The 21,502-nt window shown below is 42.2% G+C and overlaps 1 protein-coding gene across 21 annotated transcripts in view; it reads left to right on the plus strand.

Annotated features, from left to right (window-relative positions):
- Positions 1-21,502, plus strand: part of EIF4G3 (eukaryotic translation initiation factor 4 gamma 3) — a 345,052-nt gene that overhangs the window by 283,020 nt on the left and 40,530 nt on the right. For 13 of the 21 annotated variants that reach the window (XM_066270204.1, XM_066270207.1, XM_066270206.1 and 10 more), the window contains 6 exons: positions 1,590-1,694; positions 3,085-3,217; positions 6,124-6,221; positions 8,192-8,285; positions 15,429-15,546; positions 18,223-18,443. In XM_066270204.1, coding sequence (XP_066126301.1) covers positions 1,590-1,694; positions 3,085-3,217; positions 6,124-6,221; positions 8,192-8,285; positions 15,429-15,546; positions 18,223-18,443 — 769 coding nt within the window. The remainder of the gene's footprint in view (positions 1-1,589; positions 1,695-3,084; positions 3,218-6,123; positions 6,222-8,191; positions 8,286-15,428; positions 15,547-18,222; positions 18,444-21,502) is intronic. The other 8 variants (XM_066270205.1, XM_066270208.1, XM_066270209.1 and 5 more) reach the window with 1 other exon arrangement.

Raw genomic sequence — 21,502 nt, forward strand, 5'->3', positions numbered from 1 at the left:
CCATCGATCAAAGCTGTTCATTTTTTTTTTTCAGGCCATTCTCATTGTCAGTGTTTGGCCATCTTGCCCTTACCATATTCCATGAAGGTCAGAAGTGAAGAAGTCTCAAATAATATAAAAGCCAAATCATGAGGTGTTCAGATTATATATGCCTTGTCCTTTTTCTGTATGACCGTTTCACAGGTCACTTGTATGTATAAGCAAACTATGAGCAGAAATAAGGGAGAAGAGCTACTGTGGCCAGGGCTGAGGGTGATACAGAAAGAAGAAAACCAAGCTTGCTTGCTTTTTTTTTAGAGAAATGTAGGGTGATAGACAGATAGGAAGGGAAAGAGATGAGAAGGATCAACACATAGTTGTGGCACTTTAGTTAGTTGTTCATTGAGTGCTTTCTCATATGTGCCTTAGTGGGACGGGGGACTCTAGCCATGCCAGTCACTCCTTGCTCAAACCAGCGACCTGGGGCTTCAAGCAGGTGCCCTTAGGGCTAGCTGGCCATGGGGGTCATGTCCATGATCCCACACTCAAGCTGACAAACTTGGGGTTTCCAACCTGGGTCCTTAGTGTCCCAAGCTGACGCTATATTTACTACGCCACCACTGCTTCAGACCCCAAGAGCATTCTTAAGTTTATGTTCTAATTAATGACACCGCTATCTAACCATAATATAAGAAATCATTAAAAATACTATAATTCAAACACAATATGGTGCTCTACAAATAAGGGATCAGGAAATTAGAAATGCTTCCAAGAAATGTCAGAGATGATTATGTTTGGCTATAACAGAAAATGCCAAATATTAGTGGTTTATAGAAGATTGAGGTTTATTTCACATTCGTGCAAGTCAAATTTAGAAGTAAGAAGTCTGAGGCTGGTCTGGTGGCTCAGAGATGGTAAAAAAACAAAACAAAACACATTTCTCCAGCTTAACAGTCTGACATTCCTAAGGTCTTGCCCTGTCCTTAGTATTCTCAGCCGAAAAGATTGGAAAGAGGAGAAGGACTAGCAGCTCTCTCTTAAGGAAGATTTGAAGGAGCTGCTGTATGATATTTCTATATATATCTTCTTTTGGCCTGTAATTAGTCACTTGACTCTGAAATATGTAGCTTTTATTTTGGGTGTCATAATTCTCTATTAAAAATTGTACTGTATTACCTTTTGGCTATAAGTTGTATTTCTAAGCCATTTAAAAATTCTACATAGTAAGCCTGACCAGGCGGTAGCACAGTGGATAGAGTGGCAGACTAGTATGCAAGGCCCCAGGTTCAAAACCCCAAGGTCGCCAGCTTGAGCACGGGCTCATTGGCTTGAGTGCAGGGTTGCTGGCTTGAGCCCAAGGTTGCTGGCTTGAGCAAGGGGTCATTTAGTCGGCTGTAGCCCCCCGGTCAAGGTACATATGGGAAAGCAATCAATGAACAACTAAGGAGACTAAGGAGCCGCCAGGAAGAATTGATGCTTCTCATCTCTCTCCCTTCTGGTCTGTCTGTCTCTCTCTGTCTCTGTTGCAAAATAAAAGAAAAAAATTCTACATGGTAAAATTATGTTTGAATTCCTCAGCCAGGAATCATGATGATTTTTATCTCTCGTAGCCACGTATGGATCAATATTTTAATCAGATGGAGAAAATTGTGAAAGAAAGAAAAACCTCATCTAGGATTCGGTTCATGCTTCAGGATGTGATAGACCTACGGCTGGTAAGTAGAAAAATGAAAAGCCTACCATTCCAGTCTCTTAAGGAATTGGGTTGGAGTGGATATCCTCGCATTTATGTGTAAAAACTTAATACTTCGGCTGTGGGACTTGCAGAACTTGACAGTTCGTGGAGAGCTGTGTGTAGGGCCAAAAGGCACATGCACCTGTCTGCTATGTGTTTCTTCTCTTTACTCTGATTACAAACCATTGCAGTTTTGAAATCAGCCACTCTGGATTCAGACTATGGTCAACTAAATTTAGTCTTAGGATGCTAAATAATCCGGAAGCCTCATCTTCAAAATGAATACATTTAACTTCCCTGAGCTTTATATTTTTAGTCTCTAAAAAGAGGATGTTGCCTGTCTTGCAGATGTGTTGTAAAGATTCAGTGAAGTAATCATGTAAAGTGCTGGCTCATAGGAGATGTTTTCTCCTCTGGTGTTTTTTCTATAACACCTCCTGTTCCATGGCTTCTATTTTCTTCATTTCTCATACCATAAACAATTCTTACCACCTCACCTCTTTTCTCTCTTCTTCTTTAACTCCTGCAGGGAATATAGCAGCTGCCCCTAAACTAGAGAAAGTGAATACAGGTCCCACTCCCTCCCTACCCTGCAACCAGACTAGGTAGCATCAATGATGGTTCTTTATCTTGCTAAGCCCAGATGTGACCTCAGAATCCTTCCTCTTCCCAAAGCCACTGCCAGTTCATCAGAATTTGAGTGCTGATTTAAACCTATTTGCCATTCTTGCCCCCAGCAAACACAAAAATGTAGATATAAAGAAACTTCATTCAATCCTTCAGTCACTTGTACTTATACCAAAATGTTGGCACTGTAGCTGGGTAGGGCAGGAAAAGGAGAAGTATAATGATAAGGAAACAACTTGTTTTGTCCTTCCTAGAAGGATAACCAAAGGACAGAGTGGTGTGGTACTTTGTGTAGATTACCAGAACCATGATATGAAAGAAAACTGCTAGTCATCCTTAATGTAGAATCCTGTGGAGTGTGATGCAAACCGAGGAGCAATGCCCCAGATTAAAGCAAGGCTCGAAAATCCTGATCATTTTGATTATTCTTCCCTTCTCCTTGCACATATACAAAATAATAAAAGATACATTTGGGGTAGTCTTTCGTTCTGTCTTTTTATCCACTGGCTGTTGGAATGTTTGCTATACCGTATTTCAGGATTGATTGAAAATAATTTAATTTTTAGCTCTAATCCCCAAACTGCATGTGATGCCATTTGTGAGACATAGAACACAACTGAAGTTCCAGTTTTTATTAAGTATTTTATACTTTTCACTGCTGGAAAAATATAAAATAGATTTTCAAATTTTTGAAAATTTTCTTTTTAGCTATCTGGCTGATAACCTTATTTTCTTCTTTATAGAGTAATTGGGTATCTCGAAGAGCAGATCAAGGGCCTAAAACAATTGAACAGATTCACAAAGAGGCTAAAATAGAGGAACAAGAAGAACAAAGGAAGGTCCAACAGCTTATGACCAAAGAGAAGAGAAGACCAGGTGAGGGGTGGAGTCCACCGGACGGTAGAGGGCAGATGTTAAAGGAAATCAGACAGACTAATCCAAAGAATGGAGTCGTAATTGATAAGTGAAGTTTCACCTTGGAGACAGGTTATTGAGTGAAAGCAGAGAATGCAAGAACTAAACATGATTCTTTCCCTGTTCTAAAGTCGGTAATCAGCAAGACTTTACTGAGCATCTTCTGTACACTTGGAATTGAGGAATATAAAAAGATGCAGAAGATATAGTTTGTTCCCTCTAAAAGCTTACAGTTTATCTGGGAAGGGAAAACTAATAAAGGCTACATTTGGTAAGCAAATGGAAGCTATTACCAATTTTGAGATGTAGTCTTCATTAAGGTTCAAATCCAGAGAAAAGGAGAGATAGAAACTGGAAGAAATCTTTGTTTGAGGAAGGAGCGCTTGAACTGGGTCTTGATGGATGATAGATATTTGGAAGGGAAGGAAGAATTTTACTTATGAAATTAAAATAAACATATTTTGTAAAGGAATAAACAAACCTGATTGGGAGAAACTTTAAGTGTTCAGAAGAATAGAAAAATGTTTGCTGACCAGGTGGTGGCACAGTGGATGGAGCGTCGGACTGGGATGCAGAGAAAAATGTTTGGCCATGTGGAGCCAGGTTAAGAACTTTTTACTTGATTTGGTAGACATTAAGGAGACTTCCTAACTTTTTAAACAAAGGAGTAATGTCATGCTGGAAGTATGTAAATAAAATAAGTCTGTTACTCTTCACATGATGAATCAGAGGGGTACACCGAACTCAGAAATCTTGCTGTTGCTGAAATCCTGTGTGGAAGGAGTTGAGACTTAGTAGTAATAGGAATAAAAAGGAAGAAACAGGAAAATAAATGAAAGATGAAATGAAAGGCATTTTACTCCTGGGAAAATTAAAGTCTATGGACTAAGTTTAGGAACATTAGAAAAGGAAATCTTTTTCAGAGGGAAATGATCATAGTTTTTTTTAGCCTGCTTATTTTGAGATGACGATAGGGCATCCAGATAGGAATGCTCATTTGTCCACTGTGCCATCACATGAGCAGGACTGTGGCTGGTCACATGGTAGTGGTTGAGAGCATAGGTCCTGGAGACAAACCACCTAGGCTTGAAAGTCAGCTCTCCAACATCCGAGCTGTAGGATGTTGTACCAGTCATTTAATCTGTGAAATGGGTCTCATATTAGTGTAAGGGTATGTGTGAGGTTGAAATGGGGTAGTATATGGGAATAAACATGTTCAGCATAACACCCGGCAGAGTAAACATTCAGTAACCATTAGCTGTTATTTATCACAGACCCAGTAGCTCCCATAGTGAAGTTATGAGAGGTGAGTCCTCCAGGAAAGAAAGTGTACTTTTAAGTTTCGTGGAACACCACACTTACCTTCCTCACTCTAGTGCCTAGCACACTGTCTTTCAGGTAATGACTTTTATTTATTATCAGACTAGATTGAGAGGGAAAAGAGGAAAGCCTTATTCATGGAAGATGTCCAGAGCTGACTAAAAGAAGGGAAGAACTCTTGGAAAAGTGACAGATGAGAACAAGTAGAGAAGAACAAGTACTAGGCTATAAGTGTCATAGAAACGAGAAGCAAGTCTGCTCATGGGCAATAGTATCAGACAGCACAGACAAAACCAAGAAGTTTGTGAAGATTAGAAATGTTTTCGAATGGATAGTTTGATGGTCTTTCATTCAACAAATATTTACTGAGTACCTTTTACTTAACCAGGAGAGAGAGTTGCTTCCTTTGTGAAGCTTACATCTTACTGGGGGGAAAAATAATATACAAATACTTAAGTACACATATTTGTCAGATAAATTTGTTCTGTAGGAAAAAATTAAGCAGAGAGAGGGAGTGGGGCGTACAGGGCTTGGTGGTGCAATTTTGAATAGGGATATTGGGGAGCCTATTAAAGTTGAAACTGAGTAAAGACATGAGGCAAGTGAAGAAGTGTGTGTGTGTGTGTGTGTGTGTGTGTGTGTGTGTGTGTGTGTGTGTAAAGAGGGTTTGGGGCATGGGAATACTGTAAGCACCAAGGCCCTGAAACAGCATTTTTAAGGAACAGCAAGGCAGCCAGCATAGCTGGATCAAATGGCATAGGGTGTAGGGTGGCAGAATGGGGTCAGATTATTTAGAGCCTGTAGGCCATTTATAAGGAATCTTTTTTTCTGAGTGAAATGGAGAGATAACTGAAGAGTTTTGAGCTGAGACGTGCCACAGAACCTGAGTTGTACTTGACAGTGGTCACACGGGCTGCCATGATGAGAACACATAAGGAAGCAGGGAAGGCATGGAAGAGATGATTGTACTAATTGAGGAGGTGTTTCTGGTTTAAACCAAACTGGTAGTCTTGGTTGTGGTTAGAAAGGGTAGATGCTGAATATATTGTAAAGGTTTGCTGACAAAGGGATGCAAAGTGTGAGAGAAAGAGGAGTCAGTGTTTTCTACCTGAGAAGCTGAAAGGCTAGAGAAGCATGTTTTGGGGGAATGAGTGAAGCACACTGCCCTTTGACACCATTAAGTAAAATAAACTTTGGAATAAATAAGGTCCATCTGATTTCTCCCAAAATGTTCTAATCACTAAGTCTATAAACACAATCAGTAAAAACTAGCTTTGCCCCTCCCTTGGCTGACACTTAACCTCTATTCATTTGTATTAATTGATTTCTTCAAGGTCATTAATGTTTCATGGAAGATCCAATATGAGCAGAGTGCTTCTGCTTGATATTTTCATGCTGTGGCTGTTAGACTATCAGCAATGCTTTAACAATTTCTTTTGTCTTTTTTTGGGTTTTGATCGGAGCTGCTTTGTTGACACTAATGCTCACTCTTTCACTGTCAAACTGACTTAAGGCAGATGAGAGGCTGGCTCACTCTGTTCTCCCAGCAGGTGTCCAGAGAGTGGATGAAGGTGGGTGGAACACTGTACAAGGGGCCAAGAATAGTCGGGTGCTGGACCCCTCAAAATTCCTGAAAATCACTAAGGTGAGTGTTACATTCAAAACCCCAAACAAGCCTCATAACATGACTCTTAAAATGACTTTTTACTCATATAAAACAACCATACTGAAGATTTTATGGGGTGGTTTTATCCCCACCCCATAAATTATTAATCAGTATTAATCATTGTATTCTTACATACTCATCCTATCATTAGTCCTTTTTATTTCCATGAGGGTTTACTAAAGAGGAAGTGACTAGATTACTGCTAAGTTATGAGATATTTAATATGTATAAGAGAGATGATAATAAAGATACTTCAGAAACCATAGTCAATTACAAGCTTTTACACAGTGTACCCTTAGCTCTGGGAAAGAAGCAGTGCCCTGTTTATGTCTAACCATGGAGGACTAATGGTTTGCTGTGTCAAGGCCTAACGGAAATCACAAGACCTACTAAAAATCACTCTGTGATAAATATTTAACATACTCCATTTAATTTCCTCTCTCTTGAGAATCCATGGGCATTAGGAGGAAAGAATCTCTCCTAGCAGATGTGTTCAGCAGAAGTGAACAACAAGAAGTAGGGTGCAGAACAGAGAGAAAGCAGAGTTACATTTTGTAAAAGCGGAAACTTCTATAGTCCAGTAGGTTTGGCATATTATTTGTAAGTCTAGTTTGATCCTTAGTTGTAATACACTCTACATCGTTCTTAACAGTGGCAACCTGCGGGTAGGATACTAAAGACAATCTAAAACTAATGTGAGAACACCAAATGAAAGGACGTAACTGAGAACAAGAAAAGACTGATAAAACTAGAAGATGGAATGTGTCTTTTGTATCTTTATAGTTTTTTCAAAGCTTTGCGTCAGGATAGAACATGACCTCTCTTGATTTCTCTTGGTGTTAATTAGCTAGGATTTTATTCTCAGAACTTCTGGTACCTTCTTGTAGTTGTTTATGTCTCAGAACAGGAATTCCATTCCTGAATACAACAATATTCCCCACTTTCATTTCCATTTCCATTTCGTTTAACCTAGATCTTATATTTAAAGAATTCCCCTAACATCAGCCTCAGTATCTTTTAAAATTTTATCTTTATTTACTAATCATATTTGTCTGGTTTAAAATATTATTTCTGTGAATGGACACTATAAAAAAGTATGCAACATTATTTCCTTAACCTTTTGAAAAATATGTAAATTTTTTAAAATTAATGTTGTGTATATTCAGATTGTCATACTACACTTTACATAAGTATCCTAGAAAAAGTTGAAAACCATTGTTTAAACAAATTCATTGTTCACTGAGAGAGATTTGTGTGAAAGCATGTCATATAGCAAGACAGCACTGTCAGAATTTAGTAATGCCTTTGTTACAAAGAGCTGCATTATAGCTTTTGTGTTGTATGTGTCTTGTGTTACATTGTAGTTCTGTTCACTTGCACTAAAGATGAGCATGGAGGGCTAAACCTGAAGGATAGTAAGCCCTCAATTCCCTGTCTAGCATTTTCGTTTTTCTACTCCCCTTTATTGAATACTTCCATTCCCCCTCTCTGTCCATAGCACCAACTAGTGTTAGACTTCACTAAAACATGAAGTGTCTGTCTTTTGACCTATTTTTTCACAGTCATATGAGGAAATTCATGAGTTAATTTTGTAGTATTCATGTATTCCTTTTTTCTTTTTTAAATCACTGGGTATTATCATACAAGAGGAACCATTAGAAACTGCTTTACATTTAGCAGACTAGCACAGCAGCACCTTAGAGGACTTGAATGCCTTCTCCAGACCTAACAGTGTTTTCAGATTGTGTTTTGTGGAAGCTAGATTCCAAAGAAGTGCTTCAGGGGCCACTGGAATCCACTTTAACATGAACAGCTCCAATTTCTGTTTCTTAAATCCGCGTTCCAGCAAAATTTTGTTGCTAACATTGGTTTTACTGAAATGAAAATAAAAAGAAAAACTATTCTTTTCGAATATTTCATAGAATTGACTCTTGTCACTTATGTTACAGCCCACAATTGATGAGAAAATTCAGCTGGTACCTAAAGCACAGCTGGGCAGTTGGGGGAAAGGCAGCAGCGGTGGAGCAAAGGCCAGCGAGACGGGTGAGCACGGAGCCCCTCCCAGAGCCTGGCTGTGGGCCTTAAGCAGCCGCCTTCCAGCGCCGTCCCACAGCCATTTCATAATGAGTTTAGGACAGGATCTGTAGACTTATCATATCCAAACTTACTTGTGACCCTTTCTGACTAACTTTATTATTTCCTCCTCAGTGATGATCCTTGGGTATGTGTACACACACACACACACATACACACATTTTTATTTTGTGACAGAGAGAGATAGGTAGATAGGGATAGACAGACAGGAAGGGAGAGAGATAAGAAGCATCAATTCTTCATTTTGGCACCTTAGTTGTTCATTGACTGCTTTCTCACATGTACCTTGACCGGAGGATTACAGCAGAACAAGTGATCCCTTGCTCAAGCCAGCGAACTTGGGCTTCAAGCCAGCGGGCTTTGGACTCAAACCAGTGACCATGGGATCACGTCTATGATCCCACGCTAAAGCCAGTAACCCCATGCTTAAGCTGATGAGCCTGCGCTCAAGCCACGGCCTGAGGGTTTCGAACCTAGGTCCTCTGCATCCCAGTCCGATGCTCTATCCATGATGCCACCACCTGGTCAGATGATCCTTGGATATTCTTAAATATATATATAATAATATTTTTAGTAGTTCAGCTTTTTAAGACTTTAGTCTCTTAGGTTTCTTTGTTGTTGTGCATAAATTTAATATAATCACAGAAATTGGGATCCTGACCTTGGCCCGGTGTCTCAGTGCATAAAGCATCATCCCATTGCACCAAGGTCACGGGTTTGATCCTGGGTCAGGGCACGTTTAAGAAGCAATCAAGGCCCTGGCCGGTTGGCTCAGCGGTAGAGCGTCGGCCTAGCGTGCGGAGGACCCGGGTTCGATTCCCAGCCAGGGCACACAGGAGAAGCGCCTATTTGCTTCTCCGCCCCTCCGCCGCGCTTTCCTCTCTGTCTCTCTCTTCCCCTCCCGCAGCCAAGGCTCCATTGGAGCAAAGATGGCCTGGGCACTGGGGATGGCTCTGTGGCCTCTGCCTCAGGCGCTAGAGTGGCTCTGGTCGCGACATGGCGACGCCCAGGATGGGCTGAGCATCACCCCCTGGTGGGCAGAGCTTCGCCCCCTGGTGGGCGTGCCGGGTGGATCCCGGTCGGGCGCATGCGGGAGTCTGTCTGACTGTCTCTCCCTGTTTCCAGCTTCAGAAAAAAAAAACAAAAAAAAAACAAAAAAAAAAACAGCAATCAAGCCTGACCAGGTGGTGGCGCAGTGGATAGAGCGTCGGACTGGGATGCGGAAGGACCCAGGTTCGAGACCCCGAGGTCGCCAGCTTAAGCGCAGGCTCATCTGGCTTGAGCAAAGAGCTCGCCAGCTTGGACCCAAGGTCGTTGGCTCCAGCAGGGGGTTACTCAGTCTTCTGAAGGCCCACGGTCAAGGCACATATGAGAAAGCAATCAATGAACAACTAAGAAGTCGCAACGAGCAACAAAAAACTGATGATTGATGCTTCTCATCTCTCTCTGTTCCTGTCTGTCTGTCCCTGTCTATCTCTGCCTCTGTAAAAAAAAAAAAAAGAAAGAAAAGAAGCAATCAATAAGTACACAATTAAGTGTAACATGAGTTGATGCTTCTCTCACTTTCTCTCTCTCTTTTCCCACATACCCACCCTCAAATCATTGGAAATTTTTTTCTTTTTTTTTTCTTTTTTCCCTTTTTTTGTATTTTTCTGAAGTTGGAAACAGGGAGGCAGTCAGACAGACTCCCGCATGCTCCCAACCGGGATCCACCTGGCACGCCCACCAGGGGGCGATTCTCTGCCCATCTGGGGCGTTGCTCTGTTGCGACCAGAGCCATTCTAGCACCTGAGGCAGAGGCCATGGAGCCATCCTCAGTGCCTGGGCCAACTTTGCTCCAGTGGAGCCTCGGCTGCGGGAGGGGAAGAAAGAGACAGAGAGGAAGGAGAGAGGGAGGGCTGGAGAAGCAGATGGGCGCTTCTCCTGTGTGCCCTGGCCCGGAATCAAATCCAAGACTCCTGCATGCCAGGCCGACGCTCTACCATTGAGCCAACCGGCCAGGGTCATTGGAAATTTTTTTAAAAAATAAAATAACCGGGACCCCAAAATAAAAGGCACATTCATTTTACTGAGAAAAAGAATGTTAATAACCAGAGCATTTAATTTCAGGGTGTTATAAAAAGAATTAGATTGAAATAGTTTTCAAAATCTTTTATCAAAAGTCATATTTAGAAGAATTTGACTTTAGGACTGCAAAGTTTGGACCATCACAAACATATCTTAAAAGCTGAAGAAGCATCATGAAAGAATGAAAACCTCATTGTTAATCTTCTTTTTTTTTTTTTTTTTTTTTTTTTTTGTATTTTTCTGAAGCTGGAAACGGGGAGAGACAGTCAGACAGACTCCCGCATGCGCCCGACCGGGATCCACCCGGTACGCCCACCAGGGGCAACGCTCTGCCCAGCAGGGGGCTATGCTCTGCCGCGACCAGAGCCACTCTAGCACCTGGGGCAGAGGCCAAGGAGCCATCCCCAGCGCCCGGGCCATTTTTGCTCCAATGGAGCCTTGGCTGCGGGAGGGGAAGAGAGAGACAGAGAGGAAGGAGGGGGCGGGGTGGAGAAGCAAATGGGTGCTTCTCCTGTGTGCCCTGGCCGGGAATCGAACCCGGGTCCCCCGCACGCCAGGCCGACGCTCTACCACTGAGCCAACCGGCCAGGGCCAATCTTCTTTTTGTATTCCCCTTCTTCTAAGTAATTTTGGCCTTTTTTCCCATTAAATTTTAAAAAAATGTTATTCATTTAAACCTACATGTATAATTTTACATAAATGAGATATAACATTGATATCAGTTACTTTTTTTTTTAATTTATTATTTTTTTTCAGTTTCCATTTTTAAGTGAACTTCAGTTGACACTTAAACAACTTGGGGGTTAGGGGTGTCCCACCAGCACACCCACACCATGCAGCCAAAATCCACATGTAACTTTGACTTCCCAAAAATGTAAGTTGTACCTTGGTATGCATGGGGAATTGATTCCAGATCCCCCTGAAGATACCAAAGTCCTGTATGCTCAAGTTTCTTATATAAAATGGAGTATAGGTCAGTGCATACAGTTGTTCCTCCGCGTCCACAGACTCCCAACTATAGATCAAACAAAACAGGTATTTGTTTAAAAATCTATGTATAAGTAGGCCCACACAGTTCAAATCTGTGTTGTTCAAGGATCAGCTATATTTTTGGTTTTCCTTGCCTTCATCCTTTTTTCTGGCTATCTTTCCCACCCTTGTGCCCTTACTAGGATAATTGTATTTTTAAAGGAGCAAGAACAGGCCTTAGCTAGTTAGCTCAGTTGGTCAAAAGCATTATCCTAAAACAACAAGGTTGAGGGTTTGATCTCCAGTCAGGGCACACACAGGAAGCAACCAAAAAATGTAGGACTGAGTGGAACAACAAATGCTCCCCCCTCCTTCCCCCTCCCTTCCTCTCTCTGTCTGTCTAAAAATCAATAAAAATTAAGCTGTGGCTGGTTGGCTTAGTGGTAGAGCGTCAGACCGGTGTGTGGAAGTCCTGGGTTCGATTCCTAGTCAGGGCACACAGGAGAAGCGATTATCTGCTTCTACCCTCCCCCTCTTCCCCTTCTCTCTCTCTCCTACAGCCATGGTTTGATTGATTTGAGTGTATTGGCCCTGGGCACTGAGGATGGCTCTACGAAGCCTCCACCTCAGGTGCTAAAAATAGCTCAGTTGTGAGCATGGCTTCTGATGGGCAGAGCATCGGCCCCAGACAAGGGTCAGGGCACATGCAGGAGTCTCTCTCTATCTCCCCTCCTCTCATTTAAGTAAAAAAAAAAAAATTAAACCCTAGATAAACCGGCCAGGGCCTTAAATTATATTTTCAAACAAATTTTTTTCTAGCACACTGCTTCTCAGAGTATGTATGATTTCTGGGGAGATTGGCATGACTTGTTAGGCTTTAAGAAATGCCTTGTCGGCCCTGGCCGGTTGGCTCAGTGGTAGAGTGTCGGCCTGGCGTGCAGAAGTCCCGGGTTCAATTCCCGGCCAGGGCACACAGGAGAAGCGCCCATCTGCTTCTCCACCCCTCCCCCTCTCCTTCCTCTCTGTCTCTCTCTTCCCCTCCCGCAGCCGAGGCTCCATTGGAGCAAAGATGGCCCGAGCACTGGGGATGGCTCCTTGGCCTCTGCCCCAGGCACTAGAGTGGCTCTGGTCGCAACACAGCGACCGCCCCGGAGGGGCAGAGCATCGCCCCCTGGTGGGCGTGCCGGGTGGATCCCAGTCGGGCACATGCGGGAGTCTGTCTGACTGTCTCTCCCCGTATCCGGCTTCAGAAAAATACGGTAAAAAAAAAGAAAATGAAAAGAAATGCCTTGTCTTAGGCCCCACCCTATTTGACAAGGCCGATGAATTCACTGGGGAACAAAATTTTCGTTGCATCCACAAAAAAACACTTGTTCTTAACTAATTCGAGTGTGCTGATCTCAAAACTGACATTAGTTTTTCTCTGTAAGCTACAGTTTTTTTGCAATTCAAGATTTTAGGTTTTCATCTTACTGTAAAATTTTCAACATTTAGTTTAACAATGAAGTAGAATGTCTTCTTGGGCATCCTCTTTTTGAAAATATAATGATTTATATAATTTAGTAAATACACTAGTACACTAAAAGATATGATTGCATCAGAATTTGTCTACAATTTCAAAATAGAACATATTAAAACACTTATTTTAATCATAAAATTTGCGCATAACTTTTTAAAATTCTATTCAGGCAAAATTTTGCGTTTGTAGCTCTTGTGTTTTTGTACTTGTTGGGGACAGTCTCGTTTGATGCTCCAGCAATAGTCTGCTCATCACTAACAGCTCCAAGATTTTCGGGAAACTTATAAAGATGATTGTTCAAGAAGTGAATGTTAATGCTCATGTTACATCCAATGTCACAGAAAGCCAACAGCATCCTTTGAACCAGAAATTCATAGTTTTCTGCTTTTTTGTTGCCAAGGAAGTTCTTTATAACTGCCACAAAAGACTGTCATGCTGCTTTCTCCTCCTTATTCATCTTCATGGCAAATTCTTCGTTACGTATGAGGGTTCAAATTTGAGGTCCATCAAATACACCTGCTTTTATCTTCACGAAAGACAAGGCAGGAAAAGCAGAAATAATATGTTGAAAGCATTTACTTTCTCTATTCAAAGCCTAAACAAACTGCTTCATTAAGCCAAGTTTGATGTGAAGTGGGGGGGGGAAATGATCCTGTCTCAATTAACTACAGGTTCATTCACAATATTTTGCATCCCTACTTCCAGAGCTTCATGTTTCGGCCACTCCTTCTGTGTCCAGTGTTTCTCCCGAGCTTGGCTGTCCCACAAACACAGAAAGCAAGGATACTTAGTGAAATCTCTCTGTTGTCCTACCAGAAAATTTACCATTTTAAGATCCACACAAATGATCCAGTTATGTCCTCATACTTCAGAAAGTCGAGGACAATTTTTATGTCATTATGATCTTCTCGCAGATGAGTTGAATAACCAATCGGAACCGCTGCATAAACATTACTGTTGTGTAGGAGAACACAGACTCCGTTTAGAGCTGTCAAGAAATAGCTGCCATTCTGTTAGATTGTAAGTGGTAACACCTAGCTGGCTGAGAAGACTACTGATATCATGATAATAAACAAAATGTTTGTCTTCCGGATAAAAGTCCACAAAAATTTCTTTCGCTTCCTGAAATGGGATACCTTAGCTGACCAATGAAGTACATTTTTTTCTTGAAGCCTGGAGGCCAGTAACTCAGCTGCTTTCTTTGATAGGTCCAACTCTCTTACCAGGTCATTCAGTTCGGGTTGGCTAAACTGCTGCAGGATTAATGACTGCTTGGTATCAGAAGACCCTTCAGATTCTACAACCATTTCCTCGTACATCTTATCAAATACACTTGATCACCATGTTCTCTTTCTTCATCCTTAGAAGAAATAAAACCATAAACCATTGAAAACTGGAACCGGGAGTGTCTCAGAATGTGGGATAGGTCATATTGCTGAAGGAATATTAGGATATGCAATCATACGCTGTTTTTTCTTGCCGATGCCCTTTGCATGGATCAGACAGAAATAACAGTCACTGCTGTGATCCTTAGGTTCACGCCAAACCATTGGAATACCAAAAGGCATTTCTTTCCATTTTCCTTTGTGCAGTCACGAAGTATTTCCTCACAATTATGACACACAACATGAGGAGCCCAATTCTTGTCTTGATCGCCAAGGGGAACTTGAAAATAGGCAATATATGCACGTGTCACAAATGATGAAATATTGCGCCTTTGACGTTGAACTGTGTAACAGCCACATATATAACAGGTGTCAGGACTATTCTTACATTTACGCCTACTCGCCTGACCAGGCGGTGGCGCAGTGGATAGAGCATCGGACTGGGATGCAGAGGAACCAGGTTCGAGACCCCGAGGTCACCAGCTTGAGTGCGGGCTGATCTGGTTTGAGCAAAAGCTCACCAGCTGGGACCCAAGGTCACTGGCTTGAGGAAGGGGTTACTCGGACTGCTGAAGGCCCACGATCAAGGCACATATGAGAAAGTAATCAATGAACAACTAAGGTGTCGCAACAAAAAACTGATGATTGATGCTTCTCATTTCTCTCAGTTCCTGTCTGTCTGTCCCTGTCTATCCTTCTCTCTGACTCTCTCTCTGTCTCTGTTAAAAAAAAAAATCACTTAAAAAAAAAATTTATGCCTACTCGAAGATTCAATCTTAAAACAAAATAAGAGGGTATTTTTATTAGATAATAATTTTTTACATTTAAAAACAACTACAATTATGTAAAAGTGATGTTTATAAAACATTAATTGCCTTGTGGTTATTATGTTCAATCCAAGAGTCGTTGCCCCTTAACTCCAATTTAAAAATCAATGCATGCCATTAACTGTAACAAAAAGAAATTAAAATTGCATAAAAACTAGAGCGTGCACCAAAAAACGGATTTCAGATTTGGAATCAGCAATGCAGAAACAGTTCTAAAACCTCATACAACAGAAAATGGAGAAAAAAAAATGTGTTCCCCATTGTTGGAAGCTGCATTTTAGTCATGCAGTTTGTTTGTTTTTTCCTCAATCCTTTACACCTATAGATGCCTTACGGTCAAGTGCTTCCAGTTTAAACAGATTCTCTGCTTTGCAACCTCCAGCAGCCTCAGGGTCTACATCATCCACACCTTTAGAGTTCGATTCCCGGCGGACCTTAACCAGGTAAGAAGTCTGCTGTCCCTGTTAATTCAAGACTCACCTGTTTGTATCTCTTTCTCTCCTTTTCATTCATTTGCACACACACACACATACACACACACAGATGTCCACACAAATTATAATTCTTGTTGATAGATTTCTATAACCTCTAAGATTGATTTCCTTTTTCTTTTCATCCTTTAATCTTCACATTCTATAAATTCTAAGATAAGAACAAAATTGGGTGGTAGATTTAGGGTGGGATAGAAAAGGTGGAGTAAATTAACCTGGCAAATATCTGATAGTTTGCTCCTTAAGAAAGCCAGACTAACACAAAAGTTCTGAAGGCTGTGTAGGGCTCTACAGGCTAATGCCTCAGGATATTCTAGATTAATTTAGCAATCTTAAGCGTGGGGATAAAAGGGTATAAAAGCCTCACACACACGTCTCTGTCACGCTATTAAGTTATATTTGAGATTGTCTTTTATTTTTGCTACTATGTATTCTACTGTTTTCCTACTTTGCTTTTTTGTAGGATTCATGCTGCCAGGTGCTCTGTTGGCTAGTCTCTGGAGAATGGATGAGGACTTGTAGTGTAGTAATGTAGTGATAAACAACAAAATTGGTTCCATAAAATACCTTTAGAGCTGAAGTTTCTTTATACTCTCAAACTTTTGCTTTTTACTCTTATAATGTTTGGTTAGGTAGATTTTCTAAACTATGTCGTTACTATTCCTTTGACATCTGAAACAAAATATGCTTAGCACAAGTCAATTTTTTAATGATGACTTTGAGTGTCATGGAGCAACACCAGTTGTCCTATTGAGGTCTTCATGGCTCTTTGCTCTGCCATAAATTTCCCCTGATGTCTCTATTTTTTTAATATGCAAGCTTTTTTTTTTTCTTGCAATGGTTAGACTGTTACCGTGCCCCTCTCTCTTCCCTTTTCTCTCTCTTTAGTGATGTGCTGCTTCTGATCTGCCATGGGCAAGGAACTGTTTGTCAGCTGATTAGAATTGTCTAAAAGAAGACTGAATAGGGAAATAGGAAGATTCTCACTTAGAATGAATAACCTGTGTGACATTGGCTATTCAAAAATTACTTCTGCTACTTGGTTCTCAGATATTTTCCATGTATTTGAAGTTTCTGAATAAAGTATCAATATTATATAATCTAAGAGTGATACCGTGTTCTTTTGGTATTATATTTCCCTTTCAATTCTTTAATTTAGGGGTAGTCAACCTTTTTATACCTACTGCCCACTTTTGTATCTCTGTTAGTAGTAAAATTTTCTAACCGCCCACCAGTTCCACAGTAATGGTGATTTATAAAGTAGGGAAGTAACTTTTCTTTATAAAATTTATAAAGCAGAGTTACAGCAAGTTAAAGCATATAATAATAATTACTTACCAAGTACTTTATGTCAGATTTTTGCTAAGTTTGGCAGAATAAATCTTTTTTTTTTTTTTTTTTTTTTCATTTTTCTGAAGCTGGAAACGGGGAGAGACAGTCAGACAGACTCTCGCATGCGCCCGACCGGGATCCACCCGGCACGCCCACCAGGGGCGACGCTCTACCCACCAGGGGGCGATGCTCTGCCCATCCTGGGCGTCGCCATGTTGCGACCAGAGCCACTCTAGCGCCTGAGGCAGAGGCCACAGAGCCATCCCCAGCGCCCGGGCCATCTTTGCTCCAATGGAGCCTTGGCTGCGGGAGGGGAAGAGAGAGACAGAGAGAAAAGCGCGGCGGAGGGGTGGAGAAGCAAATGGGCGCTTCTCCTGTGTGCCCTGGCCAGGAATCGAACCCGGGTCCTCCGCACGCTAGGCCGATGCTCTACCGCTGAGCCAACCGGCCAGGGCCAGAATAAATCTTTATAAAACAACTTATTGTAGTTAAATCTATCTTTTTATTTATACTTTGGTTGCTCTGCTACCGCCCACCATGAAAGCTGGCATGCCCAATAATGGGTGGTAGGGACCAGGTTGACTACCACTGATTTAATTCATATATTTATCACTGTCTTTTTATTCTTAAAAGATTTTTAAAAATGTAAACAAGGAATTGCCATTGTTGTTTAAAATTAAGTAGTATCCTTTTCACATTTAAGGGAAAAGTTAAAGTTATCTTAATATTCTCTTTAAAGCATCGACTTTACTTTTTTTATAAATACACTTTGAAATATAATCGGTGTCTCACATATCAGAAGTTTTCTCAAATTATTCTGCATACTTTAGAAACTCTTAACCCTGGCCGGTTTGCTCAGTGGTAGAGCGTCAGCCTGGCGTGCAGAAGTCCCGGAATCAATTCCCGGCCAGGGTACACAGGAGACACGCCCATCTGCTTCTCCAACCCTCCCCCTCTCCTTCCTCTCTGTCTCTCTCTTCCCCTCCCGCAGCCAAGGCTCCATTGGAGCAAAGATGACCCGGGCGCTGGGGATGGCTCCATGGCCTCTGCCTCAAGCGCTAGAGTGGCTCTGGTCGCAACAGAGCGACGCCCCGGATGGGCAGAGCATCGCCCCCTGGTGGGCGTGCCGGGTGGATCCCGGTCGGGCGCATGCAGGTGTCTGTCTGACTGCCTCCCCATTTCCAGCTTCAGAAAAATACAAAAAAAAAAAAAAAAAAAAAAAAGAAACTCTTTGTGTTAATTTAACTTTCTTTTGAAAAGTGGTTTGTTTCTTTGTTTCTTTGTTTGTCTTTTAAGTCGTGGAAGCATGGGCAGGGAGAAGAATGACAAGCCCCTTCCATCTGCAGCAGCTCGTCCAAACACTTTCATGAGGGGCAGCAGCAGTAAAGACCTATTAGACAATCAATCTCAAGAAGAGCAGCGGAGAGAGATGCTGGAGACTGTGAAGCAGCTTACTGGGGGCGTGGATGTGGACAGGGGCGTCACTGAGGCGGACCGGAGCAAGACCAGGGACTCAGGTGAGGACCTGATATGAACAAATACAGATGACGACTCGGACCTTCAATCTGGATGGATAACTATAAAGAGACCTTTGTGCCTGAGTACATTTCATGATAACAACACACATAGAAGCACTTTAAAAGTTAAAGGGCATCCTGCCCTGGCCGATTGGCTCAGTGTTAGAGCGTCAGCCTGGCATGCAGGAGTCCCAGGTTCGATTCCTGGCCAGGGCACACAGGAGAAGTGCCCATCTGCTTCTCCACCCCTCCCCCTCTCCTTCCTCTCTGTCTTTCTCTTCCCCTCCCGCAGCCAAGGCTCCATCAGAGCAAAGTTGGCCCAGGCACTGAGGATGGCTCTATGGCCTCTGCCTCAGGTGTTAGAATGGCTCTGGTCGTAACAGAGCGATGCCCCACATAGGCAGAGCATTGCCCCCTGGTGGGCATGCCGGGTGGATTCCGGTTGGGCGCATGCGGGAGCCTGTCTGACTGCCTTCCCGTTTCCAACTTCAGAAAAATACCAAAAAAAAAAGTTAAAGGGCATCCTCGAAGTTTTGTAACAGAATTCTCATTCCCTAGGTATCCCTTTGTTCACAATTTGTGAATTTCCTTCTTTATTAAGAAGATGATGAGGTCCTTTTGCTGTATGTTAAGCAATCTGAATTTCTTACACTTTCCCTAAATAACACTCCATGTACATTGAGTGCTTGTGCTTTATAGAACCTCTCAAATGTGTGGGAATTCTAACATTGAGCCATTGCAAGGCAAACCAGGGAGAGCATCAGATTATTTTTTGTTACCTTCATCTTCCTTGGTGACCTCTGGTTTTTATACATTTTTAGCATGTATATTTTAGAGGAACAACTCAGATAATGTTAAAAATTGCCTCTTCTGTTTAACCTATCTGTGTTCACTCTTCCTTATTGGTTACATGGGGATAACCATTGGTTTATTATTAAGATTAAATGTGATCCCCTGGCTGGTTGGTTCAGTGGTGGAACATCAGCCCAGAGTGTGAAAGTCCCAGGTTCAATTCCCGGCCAGTACACACAAGAAAGGCGCCCATCTGCCTCTCTACCTTTTCCCTTCTCTTTTCTCCTTCTCTCTGTCTCTCTTCCTCTCCCACAGCCAAGGCTCCATTGGAGCAAAGTTGGCCCGGGTGCTGAGAATGGCTCCATGGCATCCGCCTCAGGCGCTAGAGTGGCTCCCGTTGCAATGGAGCAACACCCCAGATGAACATAGCACCACCCTCTGGTGGGCTTGCTGAGTAGATCCTGGTTGGGCGCATGCAGGAGTCTGTCTGTCTGCCTCCCTGCTTCTCACTTCAGAAAAATACAAAAAAAAAAAAAAAAGATTAAATGTGAGCCTGGCCTATGGTGGCACAGTGGACAGAGCATTGACCTGGAGTGCAGGCCTTGCCAGTTTGGCACCCACGGCTTGCCCAGCCAATGCACACACAGGAGGAAGTACAAGTTGTTACTTCCCACTACTCCTGCCTCTACCCCTCTTTCTCTCTCTTTCTGTCTCTCTCTCTCTCTCTCTTTTTAAGTGAGAGGCAGAAGGCATAGAGACAGAATCCCGCATGTGCCCTGACCAAGATCTACCTACTTGGCAAGTCCCCACCCGGGGATGGTCTATCCTCTGCTTGATTGCTCGGCAACCAAGCTATTTCATCACCTGAGATGAGGTCATGGAGCCATCCTCAGCATCCGGGGCCAAATTGCTCAAACCACTGAAGCCATGGCTACCCAAAGAGAGGAAAGAGAGTTGGGAGGCGAGGGTTGGAGAAGCAGGTGGTCGCTTATCCTGTGTGCCCTGACTGAGAATTGAACCCGGGACTTTCACACCCCAGGTCGATGCTCTACTGCTGAGCCAACCAGCCAGGACTCTCTCTTTCTCTATCTCTTTACCCCCCCCTCTAAAATCAATACATAAAATCTTTTATAAAATAGTTTAAATTTAATTTTTAGCATCTTTTAACTCCTTTTTTAGCTTTCTGTTCTTTTGTTCCCTTTACTTATTTTTTAATTGATTTTAATTTATTGTGTTTACATAGATTCTAGTGTTGCCCCGAATGCATCCCCCCTCCCCCATATGCCCCTCAACATCTCCCTTGCTCCCTTCCCCATAGCGCCCTCCCCCTTCCCTTCAGGTTTATCCCATCCTATCATCCATTTTCCCTCTGTCCTCTTTTCCTCTGGTCCCTTTGATTTCTCCTTTGTCTCAATTCCGTTCCTCAGTTCACATTGTTCATTGGATTCCTCAAATGAGTGAAGTTATAGGTATTTTTCTTTTTCTGCATGGCTTATTTCACTTACCATAATAGTTTCCATGTCCATCCATGTTGTCAGAAAAGGTAAGATTTCCTTCTTTTTCATGGCCCCATAGTATTCCATTGTATATATGTACCACGACTTTTTTTTCCATGATAATTTTAATTTTTAAATTAATTTTAATGGGGTGACATTGATAAATCAGAGTACATATGTTCAGAGAAAACATCTCTAGATTATTTTGACATTTGATTATGCTGCATTCCCATCACCCAAAGTCCAATTGTCTTCTATCACATTCTAACTGGTTTTCTTTGTGCCCCTCCCCTCCCCCAGCCCCCTCCCTCTCCCCCCCCACCCCGTAACCCCCACAGTCTTGTCCATGTCTCTGAGTTTCATTTTTATGTCCCACCTTTGTATGTAATCATACAGTCCTTAACTTTTTCTGATTTCCTTATTTCGCTCAGTATATTGTTATCAAGGTCCATCCATGTTGTAAATAATCCGATGTCATCATTTCTTATGCCTGAGTAGTATTCCATTGTATATACGTACTAAGGCTTTTTAATCCATTCGTCCACTGACGGACACCTGGGCTATTTCCAGATCTTCGCTATTGTGAACAATGCTGCCATAAACATGGGGTGCATTTCTTCTTTTCAAGCAGTGCTATGGTGTTCTTGGGGTATATTCCTAAAAGTGGTATAGTTGGGTCAAAAGGCAGTTCAATTTTTCATTTCTTGAGGAATCTCCATACTGTTCTCCACAGTGGCTGCACCAGTCTGCATTCCCAACAGCAGTACAGGA

Source organism: Saccopteryx bilineata, chromosome 3 (genome assembly GCF_036850765.1).
Source record: "Saccopteryx bilineata isolate mSacBil1 chromosome 3, mSacBil1_pri_phased_curated, whole genome shotgun sequence".
Lineage (NCBI taxonomy): Eukaryota > Metazoa > Chordata > Mammalia > Chiroptera > Emballonuridae > Saccopteryx > Saccopteryx bilineata.